Source organism: Xiphophorus maculatus, chromosome 1, assembly GCF_002775205.1.
Source record: "Xiphophorus maculatus strain JP 163 A chromosome 1, X_maculatus-5.0-male, whole genome shotgun sequence".
In the NCBI taxonomy this organism is placed as follows: domain Eukaryota; kingdom Metazoa; phylum Chordata; class Actinopteri; order Cyprinodontiformes; family Poeciliidae; genus Xiphophorus; species Xiphophorus maculatus.
The window spans coordinates 23,894,713-23,915,161 of NC_036443.1; the positions used below are offsets into that span (position 1 = coordinate 23,894,713).

At 39.6% G+C, this 20,449-nt stretch overlaps 1 protein-coding gene across 9 annotated transcripts in view; it reads left to right on the forward strand.

Moving 5' to 3' along the window:
• LOC102236405 (calmodulin-binding transcription activator 1-like) overlaps positions 1–20,449 on the forward strand; it is a 386,596-nt gene that overhangs the window by 151,913 nt on the left and 214,234 nt on the right. For all 9 annotated transcript variants that reach the window (XM_023330191.1, XM_023330195.1, XM_023330168.1 and 6 more), the window contains one exon: positions 18,197–18,264. In XM_023330191.1, coding sequence (XP_023185959.1) covers positions 18,197–18,264 — 68 coding nt within the window. The remainder of the gene's footprint in view (positions 1–18,196; positions 18,265–20,449) is intronic.

The following is a 20,449-nucleotide window of genomic DNA, read 5'->3' on the forward strand; positions in this document are numbered from 1 at the left end:
GTGTCTCAGAGCCTAGACAGAGATCAATGACTTCTCAAAGCTGCCACATAAAACATTCAATGAAGCAGTCATTTAGGAGACATGGGTAAACATGCTGTGATTACCACATTGAAAAGAGGAGCGTTGTTCTTTTAGAAGTCCTGCTTTAACAATAACACGGCTGCTTGTTCTCCTTTGTGAGAGAGATGCTACGTTAAATCTCCGGTCTTAATTAATTTGGGGAGCGCATAGAGGGAGCGTTTGTCACCCCTGCTCCTGCCGGTTAGTGCTATTTGTCTCTGGGTGACCTTTGATTTCACACCGCATTGGTTTTTGCCTCTTATGGACAAGAAGTGTTTCTTTTCTTTCTTTTTTTTTTTTTTTTGCTGACAACAGAGGAAACCTTATCTTTTAAATAAGTAATTCCTCAAATGCTCTGTGAATTTCACCAGCAGCAAAAATATTGGGATTGCTGAAGAGGCAAGCACAGAAGCCCACAAGGGAAAACATCTCCTCTCTCCGTATGCTACAGCACCTTCGTCAAACTCTCATTAAAAATTCTACAACATAGTGTTTGAACAAGGCTTGCCACACAATGGAATGTAGGTCTCAGTGTGAGTTTATATGAGCTTTTGATTTGGGTTTTGCTCTGTGTGTGACTCAGAGGGTTCAGAACGGGTTGGTTTATGCCTTTATATGACACGGTAACCCAAGCCAGACCTTTTTGGCACCAGCCTGGGCCCTTTAGCTTTTGGACTTTGGAAAGGGAGCACTGATTGGGGTGATGGCTGGGGTGACTGAGAGGTGGGACAGCTGATGGAATTGCAAAGGGGATGGATATTTTGGCTCTGGCTCAAAGCTGGAGCAGCCTCCAGTAACATTGATGCATGGCTATAAATTATATTGTTCCTTGGCTGCCGCTTGCTCCTCTCAGCAACCGCAGGGTTATTTATTTGTTTGATTCCAAATAGATTTGGGCTGGTATAAGATTCTCTTGCTATGCTAACCTTGAGTAAAAATATCACAGTATTGACACATAAATTAAAAACTAAAATGTATGAAAGGATTGATCTGTTTCCGTTCAAACTGAACAGCGACAATTAACCATACTTCTGCTAAAACAACATAACATAGTAATAATTATTGTACAATAATAATATTGCCATACCACGTAATGGCTATTTTGATTTTAAAACATTTATTCTTTCAAAAAAAAATCAATCTAATCCAGTTCACCAGAATAAAACTTGCCCAATTTGGGAGTAGTTTCAAATGCTCATTGAGCCAGAAATTGTGCCCTTTTGCCATTGTCCTATTAAGAGGAACACAATAATTGGAGGCTGATAATTGTTGGCTACATTTAGCTTCATGGTAGAAATGCTCCTGGTGGCTGCAGACTTTTTTAAAACAGTGTTACTGGTGCCCTTTTGGTTTCCACACAATGACCCTCTATTCTGATTCTGAAACAACCAAAGTTGGCTTTGTGCAAAAATACCCCCAAAAAGTATGGTCATCTGCTTTTTAACAAAGCTGGCCAGCAGCGTGCAGCAACACAGCATAGTGATAGAGGGTGTACATATATTCCGTGATTTAATCAGCACATCAGATACTTTGGTCACTCCAGCATTTTCTCTTTCAACTAATTTTAAGGACATTAAACCTGAAATCTTTAGTTCTAAAATACTTTTTAAAATCGGGGTATACACCTTCACAAAAATATGTTGTCCCCCTGCCTCAAGTTTTATGGCATAAATTTGTCAAACTGTAGCAACCATCCCTCTGAGATTTTGCTCCACATTTACATTACAGCATCACAACGTTTTGTTCCCTGACAGAGATGTTTCGTTCTAGTACATCAGGAGCTCTATTGTATTGAGATCTACTGACTGTGGACCCCATTGGAGTACTGTGAATTCATTACCATGTTATTGAAGACAGCTTGAAATGATTTGACCTTTAATAAAATGCTGCTGGAAATGAAGAGGGGTACAGTGTGGTCATTAAGGGATGGACATGACCAGCAGCAACAGTAAGGTAGGCTGAGTTGGTGCTAAAGGCAAAGCAAATTTATTTGTACAGCACATTTCCACAGCGAGATTGTTCGAATTCCTACATGATGAGTACATAAAAATGAGAACATCACAGTGTGCAATAAAAGGAAGTTTAGCCATTTTAGTTTTCTTTTATATAGCACTTAGTGATCAAAGCTTTTTTTAAAGCACCTTTTATTAAAAAATTGTTTTAAAAAACGCTGCTAGCTGAAGTTGAAACTGCAGTGTGAGTTTTATATTCCGTACTTAAGAGGAGTGGTATCTGGTTTGGGCCTGTGCTTTTTCAGATCATCTGCTTCAAAGTTGTGCTTTCAAGAACGGTTCCATATTCCTTGACTATAATGACTGGTTACTTTTCTGTCATCTTGACTTCAGTCTGCTCATTCTCTCCTCACCCCTGACACCTGCAAGGCAGGTTTGTCCACTCAACGGCCAGTCACTGGATATATTCTCTTTTTTGGGACCATTCTCTCTAAACCCGATAAATGGCTGTATGTGAAAATCCCAGTTGATCAGCAGTTCTTGGAAAACTCAGACCAGCAAGTCTGACACCAACAATCACGGCATGTTCAATGATCACTTAAAAGCCCTTTTTTTCTAGTCTGATGCTTTGTTTGTGCTTCAGCAAAATGTTTTCACCACATCTAGTTGTCTAAATGCATTGAGTTGTTGCTATGAGATCGGCTGACTCGCCATTTGTGTTAATAAGCAACTCAAACTGTGTACAATAGAAAGTGACTATTTTGTACCTTTACACTGGTAACCAGCCCATTCCAACTTCTAAGATATCTCTGAAGGGTTTGCTTGTAAAAATATATATATATCTATAAATGAATTAAGCAGATTTGAAAAGGTATATCGGCTAAACTGTGATAAAATTCTTCCATTTTAGTCTAAATGTCACTGAGCAGCTTTTCTTGGAAACCTGTGTGGATAGCACTATGTTCAATGGCTGCCTGCTGCTTAGTAGCAGCTCCGCTTGTTTGAGATAGAAGTGATGCCGTGGGCCTTTTGTCCAACTCTGACACGGTTGTTCGGACACCTTTGTTCTGGGAGGAGAGGCCCATTCATGGTGTGCCCGGGGAACAAATTGAATCTGGTTGACAATTAATAGCCATGCGGCATGTTTAATTAAGAGCATGCAGCCAGCGAGAGACGTGTGGGAGATAAACAGAGAAGAGGTGCTGAGAGGCAGATTGGGCTCACAAAGGGAGCAGGACATCGGAGTGTCTGGTTGATCGATCTCTGACCGTCTGCGAGTGCAGCCTTCACAAAGAGCAGCCTCTCTCAACGGGCCGAACTTTCAGAGAGGAGAGATGTGAGAGAGACTGAAAGTGTGTAAGAGGCAGATGGCAGTATGCAGATAGAAGCAGAAAAGTTAAGGGAAGTTTGCTTTGTGGGGGGAAAAAAGAGCAAACGAGAAATCTATGGAGCTGCGCTCAAGAGATCCACTTCAGCTTTTTCTAATGTCAGTTTAGTAAAAATGTCATTGAATGTGATTATTGCTCATGTTGTGTGCTCACTGACTGCATCTTAGGTGGATTGTTAGTGTAATGTATGTGTCTGGCATGAGGAAATGTGAATGCTGGCTTTTGCCGGTCGGTTCGGCTTCAGGCGTCCCTGACCTTCACAGTCCCATATTTCCGTTATTGTAACGTCAACACAAAGCGGCAGAGAGTCTATAGGGAGGGAGGCAGAGTACTTGACAGCTTGTCTGATAGGCCAAACAATACAGCCATGGCCAGCCGATGCTTTGGACAGATCGCTACACACACACAACACGCTCATGTGCACACGCTCACTTCAATTAAAGAAAAGTCCTCTCTCTGAACTAACAATCACATCAGTCAGAGCGATGGCAGCAGCTGAGGGGAGATAAAATGAGAGCTGTTCATGCAAGGATTTGACTGGTATTCTATTGTATGAGCGTCTGCGCTTGTGGTTGCTGGTCATACGTGAATATGTTTGCTCTGCTGAGGCGTGTGCGCTGTCTGGCAAACCGAGAGATGACAGGAACAGAGCAGGGAGCCGCAGGAATGTAAGTTGTTCATTGGCTGAATTAAAGGGTTACACGTCTGTGCGCGTGTTTTCCTGCTGGACTAACTGTGTGCAGGACGTAGCAGAAGAAGATAAAAGCACGAGTCTGACAGACAAAGGGTGATCCTTTCATGCTGACAAGTTGTACGGGAAATGAAAGAGTTTCTGCTGGCTAATTGGCCTGAGCGGGGATGTGGTCATCTCTCTGGTGCACATTTCAGGCTTCTCCTGTATTCATGTCTTTTTTCCCTTCCTACAGGAGCTCAGCATGTCACTCTTTGTGGATGGACAGGACAGAGTTATAATTATACTGTGCCTGGTGGAAGTAAATTTATGTAACATACTAGCTCAAATGGCAATGTATATTTAGGTGTTTGTGTAAAAGTTCAACACAAAGTAGTACATTGTTGGGAAGTGAAGGAAAAATTAAGCAAGGTTTCATTTGATCTTTTCCTACACTCTTGTATTTAACCTTCCTGATGCAGTATTTTGTAGAACCTTATTTTACTGCAATTGTCTCAATTTACTCAATTTGTCTCATTCTGTTTAACACAGGTAAAAGCTAAAAGTCTCAGTTTCAGTTCTTTTGCAGCATCTAACAGATTTTCTTTCCCTGCATTTGGCGTCATTCATCTTCCTAAAACATCTGATCAGTTTCTCTGTCCCTGTTGAAGGAAAGCATCAGCGTGTACTGTCATCGCCTTGTCTTATGGTGGGAGTGGTTTGCTCAGTACAATGTAGTGTTGGTTTGCCACTATGCATAGTAGGCATGGGCAATTATAATACCAGTTTTTTTATTATTATTATTTCTATCATCATAACAGCTTTGATTTATTTTGATGATGATACATTTAACATGATGATGTTTAGAAACTCAAAAACTGGAAAAACTCTCAGTATTGCAACTTTTACTGTATTTATACTCCACGACTTCCCCACTGTGGGACTATAAAGGATATTTATATTTTACATTGTTGCTGAAGCCAGCAATAAATATCAATAAAATAAAAAAAATATGTTTGAATGCAGTTATTGTTTGGTATTTAGCAATAAAATATACCTACTTAATTTTACTGGTGTCCTGATGTAGACTATTCAGTAAGTTGTTCTGTGCTGATTTATCTTATTGGTTTTTTTGTTTTGTTTATGTTTATAAGAAAAGTATTTGTGATTATGTGGTTTTGACTGCATTAGGATGCTATCACAGCCACACAGTCTGTTGCCAGAAAATAACTTATTATTACTTTTATCATTATTGCCATAATTATTTATAAATGCTGTGATAAACTTTCTGGTTCATACATAATAAAAAGGAGGTCAGAGTAACTTTTTCCCCAAGTTTTCTGTTTTACCCCTCAAGACTTGTGACAAACAAGTCTCAGCAAGGCCCAATTTGTCAAGTACATGACTCATAGTCGTCCTGTCAAAATACATCTACTTCTGAATTTCCTTAGCAAAGTCCTCTTAGTGGTTTCTCTGTCTACTGCTTACCTTGCTTGACCTGTTGGGTGGACATCCATATTTTACAAGGCTTGCAGTTTCAACATATTCTCTTTATTTTTGAATGATAGATTGATTGCTTTTCTGTGAGATTCTCAAAGTTGGATAGAATTTTTTTGGCTTTTCCTTGCTTTAAGCTGCTCCACAATTCTATCCTTGACCTGTGTGTTGTATTTAGCAGGAGACCTTTAGAGGTAACTGATAACTCTATGTTTTATTTAAGGGTATTAGAGCAAAAAAGGAGGCAAATGAAATCTGAGGACTGTGGTGGAGGGGGCATGCATCAGAAAAAAAGCTCTTTTACGACACTTTCCATATATTTATTTTTTCAACTAAAATGAAAACAGAGGGGAAAAACATGTATTGTTTTCTCTAATAACTTGCTGATTAAAATATGTTGAAGTATGTGGTTTTAATGTAGCAAAATGACAAGCAGTTCAACAGGTACGAATACTTTTGTAAATCAGTGTATCGTCTCCTATAGCAAAGATCTTAAAGCTGATTAAGCAAATCTTATTTAGCACTTTTATGCATAAAATACCTCAGTGGGATTTTATTTCTTGGATTTCCTCTTATCTACCTCTTTTGTCTTCCCCTTCTCTCTATTGTCCCTACCTATCATCATTTTTCCAAGACCTACTTCATCATTTTTGCATTTATCTGTGATTTCTTTATGTGATGCCAGCGAGAGACCGGCGAGAATTGAGGATTTTTGTCTGCACATCACCAGAATGCTATACAGCACGCTTCAAACTCATAAACACATTCTTGTCACAGAAGCCAGCTTGCACATGTGCATGACTCCAGCGCCACAGATATCTGCAGTTCAGGAGATTGACCTGTAGGTGGTTCCGGTTGGGGAGGGTTCTTGGATTAAAAATCAAAATTACTTTCATGCAAGGGTGCCCTGCTCATTTGGCTGCAGTGAATAGTGCAATTCAAAGGATAATGCCAGCATTAATTGATTTTAGAGCCTGAAATAAATAGGCTTTCAGCACCACACAAGGCTGAATCCTGTGCAGTTGTGTTGAATGTGGGAGAATCTGAGCTCCACTCTTCTTCCTTTGCATCAGTCTAGAATGAGTATTAAAATGAAAGCTGACATCAGGTGATTGATAAGCGATGTGTTGACCTTCTGAATTCCACTACCACTTGATTCATGCATAAATGTGCCTCTCCTTGACTTTTGGGAACATTTCGGTTATATTTGAGCTTAGATTCCCACAATGTGTCTTCTCTGAAAAGAATAATACATGAATCATATTTTGGCGACATTTAATGCTTCTCTTTGGATCTTAGCTGCAAGACCGTTTTCAAAGGGAGAATAAGAAAGGCAAAAATGTACCGTTAATAGCCGCACTCCTTCAAACACTGAAATTGTAATAGGAATCAAATAGACCATCTAGCTGTTGGCTGTTCAATCAGACATGACACTTCCAATATCTGCTGTCTACCAAAATAAAAGCACACGTCAGATAAAAAGACATATAGGAAAGAATTGGAAATCGAGGAGACACGTTGTAATTTTGACTCCTCCCGCGGTGCTTCTGTCCTCTGGCGAACAGTTTAGACGGAAGAAAAGTTGGGAAACGAAGGCGGCGAAACAGCCCGGAGTCTTGGTAGCGGGGTTGTGGGGAGTTCATGATCACACAGACTTGGCCACCCTCAGTTCTCCTTGGTTTGGCTGTCAACAGAGCGAAACACACATCCAGCTGCATAGCTGATGAAAAGGACGTGCAGTGCAGGCGCAAGAGGTCAGGCAGCCCTGGGCCATCAGGAGCAAGCCTGGACACCGTGTGCTGTACAATATAGTAAGCCCTTTATGGAATTTTTCTCCTTTTTAAGGAACGCCATACTTTATATTCCTGTCAGTACTGCAGCACGTCTCAGAGACATGTTAGAGGTTAGAGACCTTCGAAAATAGAGGGAGAGAAAGAAGAGTAAAAAAAATATATAGTGCAATCATCACTCTACATACGGCTCTCACGGATACAACAATGGGTGGTCCCATATGGGTCTTGTGCATAGTAACAAACATTGAGTTATAACACGCCTTAATCATGGCTGACAAGAAGATGGATGTATTTCATCTTAGTCAACTTTATGATGACTCCTCACTCAGTGTACGTGGCTGCTGATTTATTCTTATTCACACTTATGAGTTTTCAAAGTTTATGTTGTACTCAAAGTTTTTGGAAAAAAAAAAAAAAAAAAACCATCATAGACAAAAGCCATGACACTAAAGTCTGCTCTTTTGGCTGATCTGTGTCTTATTCTCTAATCTTTCCCAACAGCATAACGTGGCAACTTTCTCATTCAGTGAAATAAAAGAAACATTAAACATTAAATCCAAGCAACAGGAGCACTAAAATGCATTGATTAGTTATTTTTTATTTGCTTGTGTCTCTAAGACACTTAATCATATTGATGTTCACCCTAGAATATTTTCTGTGTATGAAAACAGTTAGTGAATCCTGAACCATCTCATCCTGGTACATATCCCTGTACCTCAACTAATAGGTTGGGGAATAAGAGCATCATTCAAAAAAACAGTCAACAGGTCCATGGTAACTCTGAAGGAGCTGCAAAGGTCCACAGCTCAGGTGGAAGAATCTTTAAATGAATAAATTATAAATTAACTGAACTTATATAGAGCTCTTCTAGTTATTTTTGTACACCCCAATTCACTTGGCCACACTCACAGATCGGTTGGAGTTTTTGGTTAAGTGACCAACACATTTCCCGTATGATGGAAGGAAAATCTGGGATCAACCCCACAATTTCCCCATTGTAAGACTCCTCCCACTCAGTCCCAGCAGCCTCACATTAGCAAGAAGAAGGCCAATGTTGACAGGAAACCATGAGAAATCCCAAACCTGTGAAAGAAAGTGCTCTGGTCAGATAAAACCATGATTGAAATTTGTGGCCTAATGCACAACTTCAGCTATGGTTGAGTGGGTCGTCTTGCAATTCAAATGAATTTCTATTTTTCTCAAAGATGTTCTTTCTTTTTGACTTCTCTCACAAATGACAGAAAATGCCTGCAGTCAATATAACAGGCTAATGTTGATCTATCTCCCGTGAACAAAACACATTTATTTCTAACAACAACCTTCCAAAATTAAACCGCTCCCCTGCTATTGTTGTCACTACTGCAAATACTTGTTCTAGCATATATAGCATAAAGAAGCAGTACAGTAAACACAACAGAGCGCTGGCAGAGCAGCTGCTGTAGGTATCATTGATTGTGGGAGCAGGGAGGTGAAGTGAGATGAGTCCTCCACCCATGAGAATGCCTTTTTTTTTTTTTTTTTTTTTTTTTACAGAACAGTCTTGTGACCAGCATGCCAAGCAGAAAGCTGAAGATAAGCATTGACCAGCTACTGGAAGGCATCACTATCCAGAATCGATGCCAAATTGATCTCAAAACTATGTATAATGTAGGCCAGTGGATGGTTTGTCTTGCTCCTTCCATGTTTTATAATGCTAGAGAAAGCAGGACTGCAGGAGATCAAAGGGCACACAGTGAGTCGGATAAACAGAGCCATGTTGCTTCATACTGCTTCCACCGTATGGCCAAGACTTCGTGATAAAGATGTGGTTGTATGTTGGAGAACTGCAGTGCTGGCCATATTTATTAGCACACCATTAAAGATATGTAAAACATCTTACAAGTAATTCATCTTTTATTGCGGTGGCATAATCATACACTAAATCTGTTTTTTTTAGTCCAGCCTTTATAGTCAATAAATTTATTCCAATTTAGTGTTATAAATTAATATGAATAAATTAATATTGTCTTGAAAAAAATTAAGATTGTCTGACATCTTGACCGACATGCTTCTCCTCTAACCTTGCAAATGTGTCGCCATAAAAAAAATGTGAAAACCGCAGGGATGTACGATGTGACGAATGTCGCATTTGAGATGAACAGGGGTTTGAACTAGCAACCCTCTGAGCCACCGCCACCCGAGTGTTTGACCAGACTTATATTAAACGTGTTCTCAATAAAAGCAACCCACATCCACGGTTCAGTACAGCAAAGGAACCGTGTTACTGTGGGACATCAGTTGTTCTAAATCAGGGGTGGGCACTCCTGGTCCTCGAGGGCCGGTGTCCTGCAACTTTTAGATGCATCTCTACTTCAACACACCTGAGTCAAATAATGAGGTCGTTAACAGGACTCTGGAGAACTTGACTGCACTTAGGAGGAGATTCAGCTGTTGGATTCAGGTGTGTTGGACCAGGGAGACATCTAAGAGTTGCAGGACACCGGCCCTCGAGGACCAGGAGTGCCCACCCCTGTTCTAAATCATACTATGAGCATGTTAGAAAATACCACGAGGTGTTTAAAAAAAATCTGGTGTACTCTGCCAGAAAACTGAAAAAGAGTCATCACTGGGTATCAGCAGGATATTAATTCAAAACATATGGCCAGTCGACACAGATTATTCCCCAGGTCGAAAATAAGCCTTCATCCATGGACACCTTACTCCTGAAACCTAAGTCCTATCAGGATGATGTAGGGGCAGGCATTTGTCATATTGTTTATTAATTATTATGATAAGAATTTAATTTATAATTGTCATGATAAATTCCAATTTAGTGATGTTTAAAAAACCATCAAACTTGTCTGAAATGTTAGTTCTACTATTTCCTCCCCTTGTGCAAAGAAAGGTCAAAGCTCCTGATGCTCCAATATTATGTTATTATTGGAGAAAACTAAATGCTATCATTTTTATGTTGCACAAACTATTTGAAACAGGGGTACAAATAATTGTAAAGATGGTGATTTTCTTTAAAAAAAAAAAAAAAATTCGTTTACTATTTTTTTCCCCACTAAAATGTTCTTATACTATCACATAATTTACCAAGAAATTATGTCAAAACCTTTTCACACCTCCATACTTAGGGTTCAGATAAATGAATGGCTTTGTCCAACGAATGTAAATATAATTTTTATCTTGATGTCAATCCCCTTGTAGATTTATCCATGCGTTATTTTCTTTTCAACTCATCAGCTGTCAAAATGCAGGATGGCTACTGATTATATGGAAGTAGGTGCACAACAACTCTTTTTCTCTTCACAGTGGAGTAACAGAGTGGACACAGTGTGACTTCCACTCCTCCCTGTCAGGAGGGAGGCCCCATGCAGATCCTTATGAGCAGCATGGTGTAGAGGGCATATTTTTAACCCAGCACAGGGACTCGTAGAATAGCCTCATTCCTCTCCACCAGATGCCAAGTGCATCTGTCAACAGGAAACTCTATTGTAGCTTACTTTCACTTTCCAAACTTTCTCACTTTGACTCTCCCTCTCTCCTGCCTCATCTCCATTAAGTTGCCTCTTTTTGTCTACCCTGACCATTTGTCTTCATAGTGAATCCTCTGCATCCCCTATAACACATATTCAGACAGCCTTTAAGGCGAGCTGCAGGTTACAGGTGGCTGGAATTTTCCCCGTCTATCTGAATGCCTTCTCGATCATAAAAAAAAGGAATATGACCATATGAGATTGCAAAGATATGGTGTGTGATACATCATTGCTTGTGCATTAAGAATTCATGAAGTATATACAAAAAAAAAAGAGCGATAATATTCAACCTAGGTGCTTTTGCTTGCAGAATCGAACCAAAGCACACTTTCTTTAATCACCATGTCGTCACACTTCTACTGTTTTAAATCCATTTTTATTGTCATGGGGGGGGAAAAAAACTTCAAACTTTCTTCCTCTTCTCTCCTTTTTGATTATCTTCTCCATTTTCAGTAACTCCCCAACCCTCCTCCTTCATCCTCTTCTCCTCTGCTCATCTCCATCTGTGTCTAATTGCATTAGGTTTTTTTGTGTGTGTGTGTGTGCGTGTGTGTGTGGGACTGTAATCTCGTGATTGCCTGGTGCTTCAGCAAACCCCTCTGCCCTTCCCAAACACATCACAAGTCCATTTGTGCCTGGCCCTGGTAAGGTTGGTTTCCTGGGCTGCCCTGGAGGAAATATCAGATGACCTGGCACTCGACAGTAAAAACCCAGGTCATAAGGGAGGGCTCCTTTCACTGTATCCCTCCTTTGCCCCCCTCCCCACAGCCCCTCCCTTTTCACCCACTTCCTGCTTTCAAGTGCAGGGCAAGGTCAAAGCTTTGAGGATGCATTCCCCAGACTTCACCACAAGGCAGGCTAGAGGCGCTGTGCTCTGCTCAGACTTTCCCTCCATCTATTCTTTCACATTACTCTGCTCTCTCATATTCATTTCATTAGCTCGAGCTTTTACTGCAATCAATACTGTTTCTAAACTTAGTTCTTCTAATATGGCTATTTATTAAGTGCGTTTTCATTAGTGTCACTGGAGGACCAATATAACTGGAACAATTCTGTAATGGGCAAACATATGTTTTTTGAGTTAAATAATTTTTTCCCTCTATTTTCTGGTGGAGTGATGAAGACTGATTGCAGCCAACTTTGTAAGGAATGATTCGCTGTGTTTTTTTAATTTTTATCAATTGTTCCCTTAAATCAGTGGTTCCCAAAGTGTGGGGCTCGTCCCCTAAGGGGGGCGCAGTGCCTTTGGAGGGGGAGCGGGGCAAGCGGTATGGGTGAATGAGAAAATAAACAGTTACACAAAAGTGTTTCACTGTAAAGATGGTTTGTAGTTTGTTTTGTTGCAACTTGAAGTGTGAAATAAACTTCAGTGGAGTTTGAAAACAAAATATGTGTGTAGGTTTATGTCTGGTTGAACGATGTGTGTGCCCAGTTGATTTTTTTTTTTCTTTTTTGGGGGGATTTTATTGTAATCTATAGGTGGGTCCATAAAATCTTTGGGAACCACTAGGGGAGCCCAGAAGAAAATCTGTGGGACCACTGCCTTAAATTGTGAAGTTAGGAAACAGGTACATCTCAATAAATTGGAATACAACGGTGAAAATAATATACAGTGTTGTGTAAATACTTTAAACCCAGAGTATTTTATTTAAATTATGTTTTTTTAATATTCTAACTTTTTTCTTCTTGTAAAATTAGAATGTAACAAGGACCATTACATTTTTAACACAGAAATGCCAACCTACTGAAAACTGTGTTCTGTACTTTATGGTATGTGTTCAATAAAGGTTTGGGGTTCCTGTATCCTAAATTACAGAGGCCTTGTGGGATGGCATGGAGGCGATCAGCCTGCTGAGGCGTTATGTAACCTGGGTTCCTTTAATAGCTGCTTTTACCTCGTCTCCATTGTCCGTTCTGGTGTCTCTCGTCTTCCTCATGACAATACTGCATTGATTCTCTGTGGGGTTTAGGTCAGGAAAGTTCACTGGCCAATCAAGGAGAATGATACCATGGTCATTGAAACCAGTATTGGTACTTTTGCCAGTGTAGAAAGGGGCAGAGTCCTGCTGGAAAATCTGCTGACAGCGGAGAGAAGCAAGTGGTGCCCTGCAATTTCCAGATAGACTACTGCGTTGACTTTGGACTTGATGAAACTAAGTGGAATAGATGACTTGACTACCCAAGTCATCACTGACTGGAAACTTCAGACTGGACTTCAACCAAACTCTGAGACCTTGGTTTGCAAATGCAAAACTTAAAAGAGGGCTTTGAAGCACTGAGGAAAATCCATTGCTTTTTCTTCTTAGTCCAGGTGAGACCCTTCTGATGTCTTTGCCAAAATCTTGAATGGATTTTGCCTCACTACCTTCTCCCATGTTTTCCTCTCAGTTCATTTTCCATTAGAGCATTTTATGAACAGCCAGCTTCTTTAGCAATGACCTTTTATACCTTACTGTACCTTCCTAGATGGATGATGTCAGCGACTTCCTGCTGGACAATGGCCAAGTCATCATAGTTTTTGGTTAAATATGCTGTTTTTTTAATATTAAAATTTTCTAAGAAAATAAATGTTATGCTGTTGTTAAGACCAAATAATCAAAATTAACAAGAAAAAGTTTTAATATATTTATCACTATGTTTTTAAATGGAATTACTATTCAGTGATATTCTAAATTACTGACAGACAACTGTAAGTGTGTGTCCTTTAAAACAAGGTTGAAAATGTCTTTCTTTCAAATTCCGAGTTGCTTTCACGTTGTTATTTTGCTCAACTCAAAGGCCCAAATTGCAGAAGGAAAGCAGAAACATTATGGATGGTGTTTAGAGACAGGTGTCTGATCTGTCCTCAGATAATGCCAAAAGACTCATCTATCCCTTCTAATGGCACAGTGACAGTTGTTTCTAGGGATCAGGCTTGTCATCCAAATGCTGAGGCGTTGCTCCTCTCAACACCTCTCTTTGTTGTTACATAAATCAAAGTTGGTGCTGATAGAACGAGAAAACACTCTGGTCATCCAGGGACTGTAAATCTACATCAAAATGTGTCCATCAAACAAGAACCACATTTTTTTACTGACATTTTTTGAGGTTTGAAATGCAAAGACTTTGGAAAATTCATCGGATCAGGCTCAGGAGCAGTTTCTGCTGAAGTCATCTTAAAACCTAATAATATTAGGATATGGGATGAACCCAAACATGCATGTTTTCCTGAAAATGTATTGCCCTCCGCTCCTAGCATCCTGTCTTGATGCAAAGACATAAAATTGGGATGAATATTTCAGTGTCATTTCTGATTTCAAATAGGTAGATGCTTCAAAGATGATTTTCTCTGGAGGAAATGTTGTACCTTCAGAGTGGAAATATCATTTGAAAAGCGAGACAGTAAAAGCCAGTCATCTCAGAAAGGAAATTTTCTCCTGGTGGCTTTCCTTTTCACCTCTGCGTTTATGGGAAAGAGACACTTCCTCGAATGGAGTTGTTGTGTGCATGCGCGCGTGTGTGTGGAGCATATGAGAACAGAGAACATGTTGATGAGCGCAGGAGTGACAGCTCCTGAAAGCATGTTAATGAAGTGCCATGCACAGGCAGGTAACCAGTAATCAGACCTTGTGGTTCTGGCATGGCAGACAGAAGAACAAACACTTGTGCCTCCCCGTCTCCATCAGCTCTGGAACTGCTCCGTCATGTTCAGATGCGGCTGCCACTGCTAACAGAGTGTCGTAGCTTTTGCCGAGACAAAAGAAACAAATGAGACGGCTCACTTACAACAAACAGTTTCAGGTTGTCGTCTCCTCGGGAGAATGAAAGGCGCCCTTTCTTGCAAACCACCTTGTCAGTTGGACTAGCTATTGTCTCTGCTTCTGTTTTGCCGCAAGCTTATGTTGATTTTGTCTTCATATAGATCTGCTTTGCATGGGAGTTTGCCTTAATTTGTGATGTGGAGAACAATACCTGGAGATAAAGCTTTAGTTAGGATCAAACTGAGGGGAGGACTGAGGCGTAACGAAATGAAGTTCAAACAATCTTACATGAGGTGGATTCTAACTATAAGGGCCAAGTGAGGTAGGAGGTGTGTGTTCACAGAGCCTTCACTGAATATTTCCCCAGCGACGGAGAGCAGTCTAGAGGCAGCGAGGTCAGCAGATAGAGTTCAGAGCCCACTGACGGCAGCTGCTTTGACTTTGATGCACCATCAGTGTTCAGCGTGCTGCTTACGCATTTCCCCCCGCCTCCTCACCTTCTGCGCTAACCCTCAAGCGTGTTTGCTCAACCTGAACGTGCGCTAGCCTCTCATAACGCCGCCCCATGCAAACTTTGTCTCCTTGCAGCTGTTTAATGGCTGCACGTCTGTTTTTGTTTGTTTCCTCGCCATAAGATTATTGCACCTTTATGGCTGGTCGGGGGCTTGGAATAATCCCTGGCATCTGTTCAGATAAGGGGGGGGAGCAAAAAGCCGGAGGTAGAGGTGTACTTTTTTGTAGTTTGTAGTTGTTTTGTTTGGATTCTTCCTAATACGAGGCCATGTGGCCCTGTATATTATCGTCGTCCACTGAGACAGAAGCTCTGGCTCAATTTTAATGACAAGAGTGATGAAAAGGCTGGGTGCTCAGAAGCACAGAGGTCACTGAACGAGTTTCTTGTTGCCATTTATCCCTCCCAAAATGAGCGCAGGGGAAGAAAAGGAATTAATTTAATCGCCGATGTAATTTAGTTAAAAACACGAGGAGGAAAGTACTGTTACTATTAGTTAATTAACAGTACCTGCTTATCCTTACTAAATTCACATATCCCCCATGCATTGTTATACTTTCTCTGTCAAGTAGCCGTATATATATTTTTTTTTCAGTGTCTTATTGCTTTTTTCACTGCTAAATTACAGAAGTTACAAAGCGGAAGAGCAGCCCCATCCCCTTCCTATCTTTTTTCTTAAGTCACTTTATTCTTGTCATGGCCTAGGTGCCTCTGGTCGTTAGGCCAGGAGAACGGGAAGTTAATCAGCGCTGCATTATCTCACAGCCTGCTCCTGGAGGCAACAGTACCAGTCATGCTACCACCCCCTCTTCATCTGGGATGTCTGCCAGCCTGGGAACCCCTCACACCGCAACACCCTGCAGCATCCCTACGGGTTATCGCAAGCCGGCTGAGTCTGTGCCAGGTCACACTTGTGGCACGCCATCGATGAGCCAATGAGAACTCTTTACAGTGGTGCATACCAAGGTGTTTTGTAAAATGGAGGTCTTGGAGAGTCTCAGGGATTCTATAAAGCAATTTTGATTTTCTTTTGTTGTGTGCTTCACTGAAGTAGATTTTTCTGCTTTTTTCCAAATAGTACTTAATTTGTGTTAAATAATTTGCTAATAAAGATGGACATATGTTTTGTGACATAGGTCAATTATCTAGAAGATTTAGATACATCATTTGTCAGTCATCATCTGCTACCATTATACATATACAATAGATAAATACAATTAATTTAATTTTGTAGCACACTCCCTACAATAGAGTACTTTAACAAAATATTCCCTTACACTGAAAGTGACTTATGATGCTGATGTTGGTGAATATCATGTGGTCCAAAAAATATTTTTTTAAGGATTGTGGATTGCATTTAATCACCTTTTGTCATAATCTATAATATTTATCCAGCTTTAACCAACTGCATTTTCTACACTGCAAAACACAGTTCAACATTTACAAAAAAGATTTCTGTTCATCAAAGCGCAAAAATATTTATTTCCAATCATGTTTTTTTTATATGAGGATTAACTTAGATTGAGACAAGCATAAAAATTGTCACCCAGTTCTGCTCTAAATTATTCTCAGTTTTGATTTTTGAAAGTAAAAACCATACATAGTCATCACAGCACTTTCCTATTACTCAGTTCTAAATATGATGTCCTTTTCATCATAAATTGCATAACGAAGCATTTTCCTGTTATGAAGTTGGAGAAAATGTGATGACATGGCAAACTATTTAAAGACTAATATGGTCAATAAAGGAAATATAGTTTTGGTTTTGTCAGTCAACCATAAATCCATGCATTTCTGAACCTTCTTAGTTCTGCTCGGGCCTTAAACCAGCAATTTCAGATACATCGATTAAAAAAAATGCTTTCAATCATGCATTCATAAATTCACATTCCAATTACTGCTGTATTCAGAGAACAGGGTTAGATGCAAAGTTGGCACATTAAGGCCTTAACTTAAATTTGAAAGAGTTACTGTCTAGTTGTGAGGTCTGACTAATCCAACAGGCAGCCTCATTGATAAACACTTAGGATCCTATTACTCAATGAAGTGTAAATGTTCTTTATTGTTTCTGTGGACAACTTTGCCTCAGATGTGGCGCTCATTCAAGCAAAAATATATATTCTTAATAAATGAGAAAACAATGTTTTGTGCAAGAGTGCATCGAGTCTGCTGTTGTATCTTACTTTCTGTAAGAGTCTGTCAAACATTCAAGTGCAGATTGAATTGCTGGCTGTCACTAGTAATCATTAGGTTGTCAACCATTATTTAAAGTTCCCTTATTTCTGCCTATTAGTTCTGGTGGGAAAATGGCCTTGCGTGTTCTCTCCTTTCACTCAGACGGATTCAGTGGGCAGGATGAGGTTGGGAAACATGAAAGTGTATGAAGTATCTCTATTTATGCCAGTGGCAGTTAAGGCTTCTTTATATATATATATATATATATATATATATATATATATATATATATATATATATATATATATATATATATATATATATATATATATATGTTACTATTTCAGTATCTATAGCATCTCTTTGTACACAAAAAACTCCAAAGGATCTACAGCTTTTTCTGAAGTAGCAGTACGCACGCATGTCAATATTGTGAGACTTGGATGTAATTATTATTCAAAGGTTAAAGAGTGGATTGATCCATAGAGGAGTGTCAAGGGCAGATCAAAGGGATTTGGGGGAGGATCGGACCTAAAATGTTAAAAGCTCTTCGCTCTTAAACACAGAGATGTCAATCTCTCTGAGAGCACCTTGATGTCCTCTGAGGAGAACTTGATCAAAGCTTTCATAACAAAGATGGTCTCAAAAGATGATCTGACCTCAGCTGCATCCCACTTCTGTCTTTCATTTTACTTCTATCCGGGTGCGCTTACCTGCCTGAACTCCCCGACGCTGCCCCTGTTTCCATCTTTTCCCGTGTTTGTTCTGCTGGTTAGACTGTCTGAATATCAATGAAGCAGTCTCACAAATGTATTACAAACACAAGAGAACAGTGATTAAAGATGACATATTCAAGCCTTACTCCTTTTCTCTCCTCTCTGTTTCACAGGAGATTGCAGCTTACTTGATAACATTTGAAAAGCATGAAGAGTGGCTAACGACATCCCCTAAAACAAGGTAAGACAATTACACTGCTGCCCTCTTTTAAACATAAACATTTCTTCTTTTTTTTAATTCACAGCCTCAAAACTATTACATGCAAGGAACAAAAATTATCATAATTCATTATACATATCTTTTTAGGACAGTTGCATGAGCCCTCAAGTTCAGGGTGGGGATGTTTAATTTTACATGCTGCTGATTGCTGTTCTGAAAAGTTCACAGTTTCCAAATACATCATAGAATATTAATACTGACTAATAACTGCCTTTTAGCATGCCAATTAACATAACAGGCATTAGCACAACATCTGCTTTTGAGTGGTATGTTAATACATTTCGATCTGTGGGCACGTTCAGCACTCAGCAGTCGAGGTCACAAGTTACACCCACATGTGGAATAAAATGCCAAGAGTAACTATGATATTTGGAAATGTGTAGGGGTTTCTGAAATTGCACTTCACGCGGCTCGTTAATGTATTCATATAGATGAAAAAAAAAATAACCCCCTTGGCTTTTCAGTTAACTTCAGCCCATAAAACTTAATGTTAGGCAGTGTGTTTGTGGCAGGAAAGTGTGTAAAGTATTTATTTATAATATTCAGGATGAATATTAATAATGCATATGACTTTGACACTTGACAGCACTAGATTGCTTTTTGTTTGAGTTGCTTTGACTAATCTACTAAGATCAGACAGCGGGAGGGTTCACATCCTTGGCCCGTTGTGGTCTGTCGTGACTACTGTCAAGCTGTCAGACAAACCAATCATTTCATTGCCATAACCAACGCGCCCTGTTTCACACAGTTCTCTGAAAACTTACACCTTCATGCATTTGGAATAAGAATCTTTGCTTGCATTTATTTAGAGAGCTGGGATTGCTTTTTTGGCATTTCAGACAATTCCCACCAATGTGTAAATGTTCATGGGCCCATTGGCATATGGCCCATTTCTCACCCTGTCCTTCCTCCTTCTGCGTTTGAGAGCCATTGATAAGAGTTCTGCATAAAGAGACTGGCAATTAGAAAATGTTCGCTTGTGTAATTACCGACTGAAAGAGCTGTGTACCGTCTTACTTTTTTTGTGTTTTGTTTTGTTTTTTTCTAATCAAGGAGAACCACCGGCTTTCTGAATCAATTAATTGGAGTTCAGCGTAAAGCCCATAAATCTTCAGATGTGGGCCTGCATACAGTGTTTTGCAAAAGTAATCATATTTCTTGAGCTGTTTTCACATTATGTGGCATTACAACCACAAACCACAGTGTATTTTATTGGATTTTATGTGATAGACCAAAACAAAGTTAGCCATAGTTGTGAGGAGGAAGGAAAAGGATACATGGTTTTTGACATTCAATTATTGGTAAATGGCTTGTACTTGTGTAGCGCTTTATCAAGCCCAGAGGAACCTGAAACGCTTTACACTACATTCAGTCATCCACCCATTCACACACACATTCACACCGGGCGCACCAGGCCACCACCAGCCTTACCATCTGGTGGTGGTCATTATGAATACCAAATATTTATAAAAATTATAAATAAGGCATTTTAAAGCAGGGTTAGGCCTTAAAACAACATCTCAAACTTTAAGTATCTTATAGAAAATTATTCAATCCTTTAAATCCACCACAACGTGGCCTCTACCTAAACTGACAGGTAACGCAAGAACTGATCAACTATTAAAGAAAAGGGCCCATGGTTACTCTTTTAGATCCAAAGCTAAAGTGGGGAAATCTCTTAATACAATTTATAGAGCACTTCACAACTCCTGCATTACACAAAAGGGCCAAGAAGAACACAACCAACTTTTTGACCCACAAGAAATGTGTGTGGTGGAAACGAGCAAATGCACTGTCTGCACAGTGAAACATTACAGTGGCTGTATTATGCTTTTCTGTGAAAGAGACTGACAAACTGGTCAGCACTGACAACAAAATTAATTTTAAAAAATCCTGCCAAAGTCAATTACTACATATAACCTGAGCTGCAATCATTTTTTTTAGATCAAATTATCTTTGTGTAGTAAAATTGCCTAATTAGTTTTCTTTGTAATTTTTTTTATCTATCAATTTATTTTTTATTAAAATAGGTTGAAGTTTGTGGTTGTGACATGACAAAATGTTGAAAAACCCTTCATGGGTGTGGATATTCAAAGGCTTCGCAGTGGGTAACATTTCATCTTTGTTACTCTCTTTGCATCGCAAA